At 52.7% G+C, this 12,429-nt stretch overlaps 8 protein-coding genes across 8 annotated transcripts; 5 read left to right on the forward strand and 3 right to left on the reverse strand.

Annotated features, from left to right (window-relative positions):
* Positions 1-416: 416 nt before the first annotated feature.
* CKM354_001152900 (uncharacterized protein) lies at positions 417-1,693 on the reverse strand (the record flags this gene model as incomplete). Its single annotated transcript, XM_044807022.1, has 3 exons — positions 417-1,085; positions 1,139-1,345; positions 1,655-1,693. The coding sequence occupies 3 exons, from the start codon at positions 1,691-1,693 to the stop codon at positions 417-419; spliced, it is 915 nt and encodes a 304-aa protein (XP_044662957.1).
* Positions 1,694-1,990: 297 nt separating this feature from the next.
* CKM354_001153000 (uncharacterized protein) lies at positions 1,991-2,722 on the reverse strand (the record flags this gene model as incomplete). The annotated part of the gene is made up of 4 exons (XM_044807023.1): positions 1,991-2,130; positions 2,249-2,462; positions 2,573-2,618; positions 2,679-2,722. The coding sequence occupies 4 exons, from the start codon at positions 2,720-2,722 to the stop codon at positions 1,991-1,993; spliced, it is 444 nt and encodes a 147-aa protein (XP_044662958.1).
* A 639-nt stretch (positions 2,723-3,361) lies between these two features.
* Positions 3,362-4,740, reverse strand: CKM354_001153100 (uncharacterized protein; the record flags this gene model as incomplete). The annotated part of the gene is made up of 3 exons (XM_044807024.1): positions 3,362-3,408; positions 3,467-4,492; positions 4,548-4,740. The coding sequence occupies 3 exons, from the start codon at positions 4,738-4,740 to the stop codon at positions 3,362-3,364; spliced, it is 1,266 nt and encodes a 421-aa protein (XP_044662959.1).
* A 481-nt stretch (positions 4,741-5,221) lies between these two features.
* On the forward strand, positions 5,222-6,453 carry CKM354_001153200 (uncharacterized protein; the record flags this gene model as incomplete). The annotated part of the gene is made up of 2 exons (XM_044807025.1): positions 5,222-5,234; positions 5,285-6,453. 2 exons carry the CDS (start codon positions 5,222-5,224, stop codon positions 6,451-6,453), a joined length of 1,182 nt encoding a protein of 393 aa, XP_044662960.1.
* Positions 6,454-6,758: 305 nt separating this feature from the next.
* On the forward strand, positions 6,759-7,733 carry CKM354_001153300 (uncharacterized protein; the record flags this gene model as incomplete). Its single annotated transcript, XM_044807026.1, has 1 exon — positions 6,759-7,733. One exon carries the CDS (start codon positions 6,759-6,761, stop codon positions 7,731-7,733), a length of 975 nt encoding a protein of 324 aa, XP_044662961.1.
* A 976-nt stretch (positions 7,734-8,709) lies between these two features.
* Positions 8,710-9,562, forward strand: CKM354_001153400 (uncharacterized protein; the record flags this gene model as incomplete). Its single annotated transcript, XM_044807027.1, has 2 exons — positions 8,710-8,753; positions 8,806-9,562. The coding sequence occupies 2 exons, from the start codon at positions 8,710-8,712 to the stop codon at positions 9,560-9,562; spliced, it is 801 nt and encodes a 266-aa protein (XP_044662962.1).
* Positions 9,563-10,049: 487 nt separating this feature from the next.
* On the forward strand, positions 10,050-10,481 carry CKM354_001153500 (uncharacterized protein; the record flags this gene model as incomplete). Its single annotated transcript, XM_044807028.1, has 1 exon — positions 10,050-10,481. The coding sequence occupies one exon, from the start codon at positions 10,050-10,052 to the stop codon at positions 10,479-10,481; it is 432 nt and encodes a 143-aa protein (XP_044662963.1).
* A 588-nt stretch (positions 10,482-11,069) lies between these two features.
* CKM354_001153600 (uncharacterized protein) lies at positions 11,070-11,825 on the forward strand (the record flags this gene model as incomplete). The annotated part of the gene is made up of 1 exon (XM_044807029.1): positions 11,070-11,825. One exon carries the CDS (start codon positions 11,070-11,072, stop codon positions 11,823-11,825), a length of 756 nt encoding a protein of 251 aa, XP_044662964.1.
* Between the last annotated feature and the right edge of the window lie 604 nt (positions 11,826-12,429).

A 12,429-nucleotide genomic window follows, 5' to 3' on the forward strand; every position in this document is an offset into this window, starting at 1 on the left:
TTTCTTCACGAATGCCACGAGAATGCAAGCTTGATTGAGAGGTGATTGATCGATTCCTTTGGCTTACGCTATATGATAAACGACGAAGCTGCGTCATTCCGCCATTGCACGCGTCGAGTCGATGGCCTCGCGGACTCCTGGCGAGCTATGCTCGACTTGTGAGTGCCTTTCTGTTCGGATGCGAACATCAACCATCGGCTCGAAGGCTCGAAGCTTTAAGTCAATGACAGAACCGGCTTGCACCAGCGTGCTGCCAACCCAGCGACAGCAAGCTCGCACGCCGCTCTCGCGTTGTGTCTCAGCCGTGGCGCTCCTGTGTCCGGGCCGGTGCTGCATGCGTATGTAGGCAGAAATATGTCGATAAGAGTGTCCCTAGCAACATACAACCTGCGCGGCGTCGTCGCAAACTGTGCAGCTCACAGTATATCCTGCTGTCCGATCTTGTCGACCTCGCGCGTGAGCTGTGCAGCTGTGTCACAATGCTGCATGAGGTTGGATACCAATGCAACGCAGTCACGACCCAACATCGTGAAGTCCTCCTCGCAAAGAACCGCATGCGTTGGTCCCAGTCGTGTGAATAATGCTTGCAGGGAATCTCCGCGCTCCTCGAGTTTATTCTCGATGTGCAAGAATATGTCCGTGATCGCAAGCGGCGGATATGAAGCACTCATCCGCTTCCAGGAAGCTTCTGGTCGTGTGAAAGCATCACCCGTACGTGGACACTTGCTTCGGTCCATCATATAAGTAGCCAATTCATGTCTGCTGAAGACGCTCAGCAACAAAGGGTTGATGCACATGCCAATACATCTCCGTAGAAACTTGACAACAGCCGTATCTGATGCGGATGCTTTCTCGCAGCGAGCTTTCCGTACATCGTCCGCTTCTCCTATGTCGTATTCCATCTGGACAGGCTTGAGCTCCAGCGGAACCAGAAATAACCCCATTTGGAGGCTCTTTGAGTGGTTGATGCAGTTCTTCCAGGTCTTACAGACCCCCTGGGCGAACAGCAAGTCCTCGATCGGTATTTCTGACAAAATGTGCTCCAGAAGTTCGACGGTATGGAAGAGATTGTGGCATGCATCAGACTGTGACTAATCAGCTCTCGCTTCAAGAGTGCGCTTTCCTGATCGATCCACACCTCCTCAGTGCGTGCGGCCTGGTCTTTCACGACCGACATATGCACAATCTTGCCGTTCAGCTGAGGAGCGGCGATCTGGCCGACGGAAGAGTCCGCCACATTGCTGATGGCCTTGCCTTCTGCGTTGTGCGGCTTGTGTCCACCGACTTGATCTGTTGAGAGGTGTCCCCGTTTCGTCGCGGTGAGTTCGGTGCATGTGGCTTCAACCTGCGTGGCGTCAGTCGTTGAGTAACATTTGGAAGTTGTCGCGCGCACCTTTTCAGCAGCTTTGTCGGTCGCCGTAGTGGCCACGTCCGCCTCTACGGAGCGAGGTGTGACAGCGATGGAGACAAATTAGTTGTTCGGTGTCGAGCGCGACTGCGTGTTGAATCGAGGAAGAAGCTGAGCATGTGCTTGCGCTTGTGTCAAAGTTCAGCCAGGAGCGCTGTGGCTGTCAATGGCAAACAGCCCCACTTATCCGCATGTGAAGCACTACAAATTGTCGAGTGACGTGGAACTAAACACTGGAGAACTTACCGCAGCAGGGAATGGCGCCGTGACACCCAGTAATAGCATTTCAGCTCCCTAACGCACGAACCATGTATGAGACAGGAATTTCCTAAAAGTAACCTCGTGATGCAAGTCGTCAAGCACTGCCATTGTCGCATGGCATAATGCCGCCTAAACTACGTCCGCGCCCGAATTCGTGTCGTATCGCCAGCCTCCTTGGCAAGCGAGAGCAAGCCAACCATGACCATGTACATGATGGTATGTGAAAAAGCAGCAGTCATGCCATGCCACCTCGAGTCCCCAGGTTCGCCGGTTGTCCATCATCGTGCAATCCGTGTCTATTCCATTTGTCGATCCGCCACTCTAGATAGCGTACTTCCTAGTCCACTCTCTTGCGGTGGCCTCGTAACGAGAGCGGTCGGTCTTGTAGACGTGTGCGATTTCAGGCACCAGCGGGTCGTCTGGGTTCGGGTCTGTGAGCATGGAGCAGATGGATAGCAGCACTGTTGCCAGAACATGGTCAGCGTCTTTTCACAAAATTACCCCTCCATCGGGTCTCGTGCCCCTCAATTCTGCCCAGATTGTGCAGATGTCGCACGACGAATATCCTGTTCCACGCACCTTTACTGATAGTGAGAGCGGGGCTCCACTGATCCCTCAGAATGTCCAAACAGATGCTGCCGTTGCTGTTGATGTTGGGGTGGTAGATGCGGGTTGTGAAGTTGACCTTCGGTGGCTTGAATGGGTAGTCTGTGGGGAAGTGGATAGCGAGGAAAAAGACGCCGCCCGAGTATGGTGAGTCGCCGGGGCCCATGATGGTCGCTTGCCAGTGGAACTGCGTGCATCGCGCGGTTAGTCACATGTGCCACTTTGACTGAGGATTTCGAGCGGTGCACTGCCGCACCACGGCGACTCGAGGAGAACGGAGGAAGTGCATGTACATACCAGATCGTCACCGATAGGTCCAGCGCTGCATGATGAGGGAGGGTCACTGTGTGGCAGTCAGTATGTCGGCCTTCCACGACGTGCTGCGGCGGTGGTGACTACGTACCGGCCCAAGTCCGTCAGTTCCTTGTTTATGCGCTTCAAGGCCATGCTGTCGATGTGAATGTGTTGTGGGTGCTCGAGTTGGTGGGACGAGCGCGGTGCGAGAGTGTCGGTCGGTGTGGTTGAAGTTGGTAAAAGGTTTGTTGCGTCAAGCGCAGAGGACTGTTGGTGACGAAGGGCAGAAGAGCGAACAGCGGTGCCTCCTTCCCCCGGAAACCGATTCCGAGGATCCTGGCTCCGGTGACTAGTGGCGGCGCGTGTTTGGTGCCTGAGCAACGCCGCAGAAATGGCTACCGGCTTCGCTCTTGTGGTTCGGGTCAGGTTTGGCTTTGTCCCAGCTGATGACTGTCCGCGCTGTCGAAAGAGGCAGATGAGGAGGGAAGGTCGAGGACGCGAATCGACCAAGAAAGAAGGTGGCGGTTCGATGCTGGCGAGTGACACAATGCAGGGCTTTGGGCTTCCACGTCTGGGCGGCTGCGGCCATTTATTTGACAGGCGCTTGTTTGGTTGCTATACTTGTACACAGCCTCAATTCACGGGCAGTGCTGACACATGCAGCCGCTCTTCGTATGGAATGCTAGAAATCGTGCGACATGTCTCCTGTATACTGTACAGATTTCTTCGCTGTGTCCATTCCATACATGCCACGCCTTTCATACAATGACGCCAACCTGAAACTCTCAAGGCCTAAACAAAGGCCTGAATGCCGGTAATGGCCCGACCAAGGATGAGTGCTAATAACAGGTCAGCATGTCTGCTCACGTGTGCATATGCGATAAGGAGTTGACTTACCATGAATGTCACTCTGTCCTTCATAAGTCTGTGTCACGAACAAGTTCGATACATGTCGGCCGATGTGGTACTCATCACTGGCAGCGTTGCCGCCGAAGATCTCCTGCAGATTCCTCGCGCCCACCAGTGCACGATCGCAATTTTGACGTTTGATCATCGAGATCATCTCTGGAGCTGCCTTGCCCTCGTCCTTTAGACGCCCGACTTGGTATGCGGCCTGGATGCCGAACGCTGCGTCTGTTGCAGCATCTGCAAGCTTCTTCTGCACGAGCTGATATTTGGCAATCGGGTTGCCCTTGAACTGCTTGCGCTCGAGAGCGTACTCTCTTGCTCGGGCTATGCAGTCCTCGAGAGCACCGATAACGCCCCATGCAATGCCATAACGAGCGCTGTTCAGACACGAGAAGGGACCCCTCAGGCCCTCGACCTCGGGAAGCATCATCTCCTTGGCTATCGGCAGGTTGTCCATTTGAATCATGCCAGTTATTGATGCTCGCAGACCATTCTTGTGTCCAATCTTTGGCGTCTCGAGCGTGCCAGGCGGCGCCTCAGAACGCTCCACCAGGAAGCCACGAATCTTGCCAGTCTCCTGCAGCTTTGCCCAAACGAGCATCACGTCTGCGATTGGAGAATTTGTGATCCACGTTTTCGAGCCCGACAGGCTATAGTAGCCCTTCTTCGTGGGGTGTTCCTTTGCAACACTCTCCATGCTGCCGGGGTCCGACCCGTGGTTGGGCTCTGTCAGCCCAAAACAGCCCAGCATCTTGCCCTTCGCCATTTGTGGTAGGAACTTCTCCTTCTGCTCTTCGGATCCGAACTCTTCAATGCCACCCATCGCAAGCGACGATTGTACACTCATGCCTGACCTGTATCCCGAGTCTACTCTCTCCACTGCTCGCGTGATCAATCCAGAAGCTACCGAAGAAACTCCTGCGCAGCCATAGCCTTGTATCGTTGCTCCTAGCAGACCGAGCTCGCCCATTTCCTCGAGGATCTTCTTGTCGTAGTTCTCATTGCGATAGGCCTCTGTACAAACTGTTAGCTGCCGTTTCTTGCTAGCAAAAGGTTTGGGCTGGCTTACCTAGCACCCTCGGCAGCATACGCTCTTGACAATATGACTCTGCTGTCTCCGAAATCGCCAGTTCCTCCTCTGTGAAGTTGTATGCTGACCCCAAAGGGTCTTTCCAGTCGAAGGCGGCAGGCGTTGAAGCATAACGGCGGCCAATGGGTTGTGCGAGCTGCCTTGCGGCGCGTGTAGACACGGATCTAAACATGGTGAGATAATGCGCTGAGGCGTAGAGGGAAGTAGGAAAGTGGGGTCCAGGAACGGATTGAATTGTTCTACCAAGTCTAAAATATCATGTTCTGCAGAAGTCAATGTGCCAGCCGAGGACGATCTCGCAGCAGACCGGCTCGCCGAGGCCGCTCATGAACAGGGTCCGAAGAGGAAGCTGTTGCCGGCGATGATGCATCCTGAAGCAGCAGTTCTCGACGACATTCGACATTCGTGCTGATCATCGCCAGCCTCCAATTGGTCAAGTTGATCTCACTTCCAGTCCGCTGTAAATGTTGTGTGCAGAAGGAGGTGATGGCCACAACGCGCTCACGGTGAAGAAAGCACGTCCCGCCACTGCCGCCTACGTCACGTCACCAATTTGACGCGGACGCGTCTCGAACTTCAGCTTCATCGCGAATTCCGATCTCGACTTCCAACTCCGGTAACGACCACGAGGTAACACCCGACCAACCGCCAACATGGGTATCAAGAGTAAGTCATGCTACATGCAACCCTTGGCCACATCTGCTGAACGCATGCAGACCTCTACCAAGTCATCCGCGACAACTGTCCCGATGCCGTCAAGGAGGGTGAGATCAAGACGCACTTTGGCCGCAAGGTCGCCATTGATGCATCTATGTCGCTCTACTCCTTTCTGATCGCTGTCCGCTCCAATGGTGAGCAGCTCATGTCGGACACCGGCGAGACCACTTCACATTTGATGGGCATGTTCTATCGCACATTGCGCATGGTGGACAACGGAATCAAGCCGCTTTACGTGTTCGACGGTGCCCCACCAAAACTCAAGAGTGGTGAACTTGCAAAGCGTTTTCAGAGAAAGAGCGAGGCACAGGAGCAGCACGAGGAAGCCAAAGAGACAGGCACGGCTGAGGAGGTCGAGCGGTTTTCAAGAAGAACTGTGAGAGTGACCAAAGAACACAATGCCGAAGCGCAGAGACTGCTGAAATTGATGGGTATTCCTTACATCATTGCACCGACCGAAGCTGAGGCACAATGTGCTGTACTAGCAAGAGCTGGCAAGGTGTATGCCGCTGCTTCGGAGGACATGGACACGCTCACTTTCAACACCCCGGTCTTGCTGAGGCACTTGACGTTCTCAGAACAGCGCAAGGAGCCGGTGCAGGAGATCCACCTGGACCGTGTACTTGAAGGGCTCGACATGGACCTCAAGCAGTTCATCGACATGTGTATCCTCCTTGGCTGCGACTACCTCGATCCAGTCAAGGGGATCGGCCCAAAGAACGCGCATGCCCTAGTCAAGGAGCACAAGACGCTGGAGAAGGTTGTGGAATACATCGAGAAATCTGGGAAATACACGCTACCCGAAGACTGGCCCTACCAAGATGCTCGACAGCTCTTCCTGGAGCCCGACGTACGTTCAGCAGATGCTCCAGAGTGCGACTTCAAGTGGGAAGCTCCAGATGTGGATGGCCTCGTCAAATTCCTGGTCGAAGAGAAAGGCTTCAACGAGGACCGCGTCCGATCCGCAGCTGCACGTCTCCAGAAGAACCTCAAGTCGGGACAGCAATCCCGTCTCGAGGGATTCTTCAAAGTCAAAGAGAAGACCGATGAAGAGAAAGCGAGCCTGAAGCGCAAGAACGAGGAGAAAGTGGAGGCTGCCAAGAAGAAAAAGAAGGAGGAGGCCAAAGAGAAGAAAGCGGCGAAAGCCAAGCCGAAGATGAACTCGTAAGAGTATTGAAGCTGATGTGCATTTGTTTCCGAAGCGCTGGCGTTGGTTGGTGTTCCAAGAGCTGCGAGATGCCGCTGGGACTTACATTGCTGAGAAATGGGTTTGTTGCTCCGGACGAGGGACGACAGCAATAGTCTGGAGAAGTTTCACTCAGAACGAAGCTCCGGTGTTTGTATGTATCAAACATAACAAAGCGATCACCATAAGGAGCAATCTGGCTCATCCACGGTTCGTACAAAAGAGTTGCTCTCCCTGCTGCTGACGGTGCCAGGTGAAATATGCACGCCTTTCCTGTCGACGTCAGCATGGCAGAAACGAGATGTGAGTACGACGGTACTGCTGGAGCTCAAGTTGTCGCCATCCCAGAGCTCATGGAAATGATTCTCCACGAACTGCCATTGGAAGAAGTCTTGGCTGCGCAGCGCGTCAACAAGGATTTCAAGAACACGATACGGGAGTCCCACAAGCTACAAAAAGCCCTCTTCTTCAAACCTATCGACAACACAGTTCTGCGTCCCCTATCGAAGCAGTCAGCACCACCCGCATGCACGTCACCACAAGTGTGCCATGCCAATAGCAAAAAGGGCGATTGGTTGATATCCGAACAGCAAGATCCTGTAACGAAATGGGCGCGCCAGGCGCCTAAGTCAGACGAAATCCCTAGAACGGAGACACTAAATCCGTTTGTCTACAAAGTAGTTCCGCCATGGTTGGAACTGATTAAGCGATGCGAGTTGGGAAGGGAGAGGAGAGCGCAGTACTTCAGAATTAATCGTGATGATCTCGCTCCCACGGCTCATTCAGACCTCATGGCTCTCTTTCCGGCCTCCCTCAAGGAAATGCAAGTCTTTCAGCCTCCAGCTTCTGAGGTCTGGCTGCACTGCCCGGCCGTTTTCGAGGCCACAGATGAAGATGGCAAGTGCTACGAGCCGCACTGGCATAGCATCCAGGCGAGACAAGGTCAGCCTGGTGTTACTGTAGGCGGTCTCAAAGAACATGCAGATCGCTTTGGTGGCATGATTGAACTGGTTATACCATTTGGGACAAAGATCTTGGATCAACGGGAGTTCAAGAGGCGGCGGCATGTAGGACCTCCTGGTTCAGACTGGAGAATGCGGCTTACGCCCATCATTTCGAAAGTGGTTTATGAGCTTCTGGAGCCAAACACGGAGCATGTGGCTGTTCCATCATCACCTCCTTTGGAAGGGGTAATTTACTGCAGGAGAAAGCCAGTTTCTCGCTTCGACCCGTGCGTAGTCGGATGGCACAATCGGGTTTGAGGGTATGGCTGGTATATGGGAGGAAGATGACCATACGTTGCACGGGCGACAAATGAAGGGCCGGCGAGAAGTGCGACTTTGCGAAAGCTCCCGATTGCGGTCGTCCTGGGGCCAATGCGCGGTCGAGAGTGCAGGTGGGTCCTTTCGTCTGACAATGCAGGTTCTGGATTCTTGCTTTTATGAGGTTGCAGCTGCTCTAGAACTGCAACGGAGTTCCAGAAGGCGAATGAGACGGCCGAGATGGTTCGCGTCGTCTTCGGTTTGTCGTCCGCTGCATTGATCAGCGGAAGAATAAATGGGGGCTTGCGCTTCATGTCACTGTTTGATGACTGTATTAAGTAAGTAAGCAATGAGCCACGCTTGCGCACAAGGGTATGCTACCATCTGCAGCAAGTTTTATCGAACATCAAATCAGCACTTCCCGTAACAAAGCAATGGTCCTCTTTCAAACGAGAAGGCAGTCGACATTGATTGTTTGACCCGCCCTGCTCCCTCTACTCAGAGGGCAGCTGTGGGATTCCCCGCTGAATCTTCCGTTGGGGACTTGGACATCACCTTCTGCCTAGCGATAGGGCTACTGACAAGGGCAGTTCGCAGCAGTAAGGCCGTAAACCCTGGTTGCCCAGCGGTAGCCATAAGAAGTAAGAAATGAACGAGCCAACTGTGCTTACGACTTGAGATCTGCAGGGCCATAGAATATGATCCACGCGTGCAGGGCGGAAAACGTTATCCTGGAGATGGCTATCCAGCTAGCCCCTACACTTCCTCTGGATGAGCCAAAGGACGGACATCAGAACCAACAAATGCTGTTGAGCCCGATATTTCGGCTTTACGGAGTGCTGCCCGAGTCGTGGTCTGGAAGCTGCTGCTGCTCTTGTCGATCAACGACATCGGTCTTGGATCAGCACGATCCAACGTGACAAGCAAGAATATACACCGTATCTATTGACCCAGGGTCCACGTCTGGCGCACTCTCATGACGGCCCAGATTCACAATATGGGCATCGTTTACATCCATGAGTGAGGAATCGATCGTTCAAGATACTCGCAATCGCCCGCTGATAGTTCACAGCACCATGTCTCCTAGAATGACAGTTCTCAGCAGTCCAAACCTCTTAGAAGCCATTCTTCTCCGACTGCCATTCCTAGATGTTCTCCTCGCTCAACGCGTTAATCGAACCTTCCACAAAACAATCAAGCAATCGCGACCACTACAACGCGCCCTATTCCTGCAGCCGTACGGAGACTCAACTGTCAGTCTCGATGGCTGGGAAGAAGCTTTCAGCACCAAAGATTGTGGTTCACAAGACTCCTGCGAGGCGAGCAGTTACCACATGGAGGACATACTGGACGCCACCTTGCGCGATGATTGCAAATGCAAATGGGTCCTTCGAGGCAAAAAATCGGACAAGCCTTGCGGAATGTTGTACAATCCATTGTACTTCGTCGCGATGGAACTCATTTCGGCCGACATAGCTGTCGATGAAAACAACAAGAACCGACTCCAGATCTACGGACGAGGAAGCTCGAGAGAAGTCAATGCCTCTTGGAGAAACATGCTGATGACCCAACCTCCTGTACGGTGCTTGCTCGTTGACACATTGGGCGTTTTGCACTGGCATGTTCTACGTTCGGATGAAGGATCGGCTGAGATAACGTTCGGTCACTTCGAGAAGTTCTTGAAGACTTTTCGGAAAGTGAGTCCTGAAGAGGCCACGATTTATAGTGCGAGTGGGTCGAGGATACTTCCTGTTACTTCTACGGCGGCGGAGATTTTGTCGGAGATTGAGGATGCGACTGGAATCAAGCAGGAAGGGATGGAGTGCTGACGCAGAATCTTTGATGATTGAAGGGTTGCGTACACTTGGAGCTTGCGGCCCATATTAGGAAGGATGTTGTTCTGAGAATCTGCTGAAAGAATGAGATGAGGTTTCGAGCAGCTCAGGAGACAAAGTGAAGAACGAAACTTGACTGCTTGATATCCGCGATGATGCGCACTCTGCGGGGTGTGAGTAATAAGCTTCATTCGAGCAAGCATGCCGAGTTCGCGTTGAGGTAACGGCGCGGCTGAAAGTGAAGGCGCGGATGTTTGCTTGACGCGTTCGTGAACAGCAGCTTTACGTTTCCTTCATCCACCTCCGCCTTGATCCACATCTTCACCTCAACACCGACATCAACACACCCTCTCACAGGAGTGAACAACGCGCGCTCCAGGGCACTGAACAATGGCTACATCATATCACGAACCAGAGTAAGTTGTCATCTCTGATGCGCCGAATAGCGCTAATAATTCGCCCCATCGTCATTCCGCGGGCCATGGTCTTCGCCACACCGGAACTGCTGGAATCGATCCTCCTTCAGCTGCCAATGCTCGACCTCATAAGCGCGCAGCGCGTAGATCGAACATTCCAGCATGCAATCAAGAAGTCGCCGTCTATTCAGCGAGCTCTGTTCTTCAGGCCTTACGGAAACTTTGCTGCACGTCTTGAAGATCCGGATAAAGTCTTCGAGACGGAGGAATGTGCCTCAAATGCAGCGTGCAAGACTTTCCGCGGTGGTGGCTGGTTGCAACACATCGATGGCAGCATGATGAACTGCGCATGGGTTCGTGACACATCTGGCCGACGGTGCGATGTGGTGTTCAATCCTCTAGCATCAATGTTTGACGATGTTGGAGTCATCGATTCCACTGACGAGGGCGTGGCAGAAATCACGGCCGAAGTCAAAGCTGCGATGGGTTTGAAGTAGGAGGTAGAGAATGAGCAGGAGGAGAATGCTGAAGAGTGAAAGGAACTCGGTCAAAGAGCTACGGAAGACAGTTACTTTGTTCCGGCTTACAACATCTCATTTGCAACGAACACAACTGGTGACTAAATTCGCCCGGACGATTGGGCGAGACTATCGAGCAACATCGTTTCGTATACAACTAGATATTCACTTACAAGTTGGCAGTCTTTCCAATCTCATCTATTGGAGCTGTAAGTAGCTTCTGTTCAATGTCGCTGCTGGATTCTGTCATCGATGGCAGAGAAGCTACACACCGGGTGGATGCATCGTGTGCATGATACCAACACCTCCCACCATTTCACCAGACTTGTTTGTGCACGTGACTCCACAGCAGACAGTGAATACGGGCCACTGAAGGGACAATCTTGGATTGACCGTCTCTATTCTTTAGAGAATTCCTTCCAACCATGAACACGGATAGCAGAAACGACATACTAAAAGGCTTGTCCAACCAATCGTATTCGGCCCCCAACAATTCGAGTCACTTCAAGCGCTTGCTTGCAACATCTCCAAACAGATCCTGTTATGCTGAACACTTCCAGCTTCATCATGGCGGCTGCCACTACAGTTTTCGATACCGCGGAGCTACTCGAAGCGATCCTCCTTCAGTTACCACTAGTAGACATTCTACGAGCACAACGCATCAATCGCTCATTCCAGGACTCGATCAAGAAGTCACCATCTCTCCAACGAGCACTCTTTCTCAAGCCCTACAGCGACTTTACCGCCAAGCTCATAGGCTGTGAGCCACTGAACGCCAAAGAGTGCCCCTTAAGAGAGACCTGTGACCAAAGCTCCGTGACGTTATCTTCGACCGATGATGCGTTCAAGCTCAACTGGGTCCAAAGCAAATCTGGAAAACACTGCGGCATCGTACTGAACCCTTTCCTCCCATCCTTCAATGTTATCGGCCTCACTCGCATGAACGATCACTTCGGATTTGCATCACCTTGGGCATGTGATATCGCTGCATCGTGGAATAACATGCTCTTGACTCAGCCGTCGGTGGAGAATGTAGTGATCAGTACAGACTTTCAAAGCTCCAGGCACTGGCACATTCTACGCTCAGGAGATGGCGTCGCTGGCGTGACTCTCGGTCAGTTGCAGCGATTCCTGGAAGACTTTCGGGATTCGCCTTACCAGCTGGCAGATATTGTGGGCTTTCATGAGTTGGACGTGATTGAAAATCCTAGGGCTTGTGCTAGATTGATTGCTGTTAGTTCAACAGCGGCGGAAGTCATGGCTGAGATTGAGGTTGCGGTGAAGGTTGAGCAAGAGGAGACTGAAGAGATTGAGAGCGATTGATGGTGAAGAGAATGGATACAAAACGAGGGATTCAACTCACAGCATTCATTGAGAGGCAGACAGAATGATCGTCGCCAGCTTGTGCATATGGTCTGGGCTGGGAGAGCACTCTGCGACGCCATTGTTCTGGAGATCATTACACAATGGCCAGGTTGCTCAAGGTATGTTGGTCCTTTGTGTCAACTGACAAAGGAAGGGGTGAATGTAAGGTAGTCCGAGGCAGTAAACGCGAAACAGCTGACTCCTAGTGTCGTCTATTTACTTTACCAAGAATTCAGGTGTCCCTCTTCTAGTACAGCAAAAAGGGCTCGGTCAACTCTAGCAAGTGACAATTCAAGCACTCATCTCATAGCTCGGCTACCGTGATCTTGAAACCCACGCACCGAAGCGCTGCGGCTGAATTCTTCATCGCTCAAGGTTTCCTGTCATTGGTCCCCTGTGCGCCACGATGCGGTGTGCAGTTCAGAACATCTGGTCTCGAGCGTGGTCCAACATTCCATATACTATCTATCCTCTCGCTCATTTTACCCGTCGTAGGAGTCCAGCGTCCAGCTAAATTGCAGAATGTCCACTCGGCCTGACGACACACTCAACCGCGACAAAA

Source organism: Cercospora kikuchii, assembly GCF_019650295.1.
Source record: "Cercospora kikuchii DNA, contig_00008, whole genome shotgun sequence".
Classification (NCBI taxonomy): Eukaryota; Fungi; Ascomycota; class Dothideomycetes; order Mycosphaerellales; family Mycosphaerellaceae; genus Cercospora; species Cercospora kikuchii.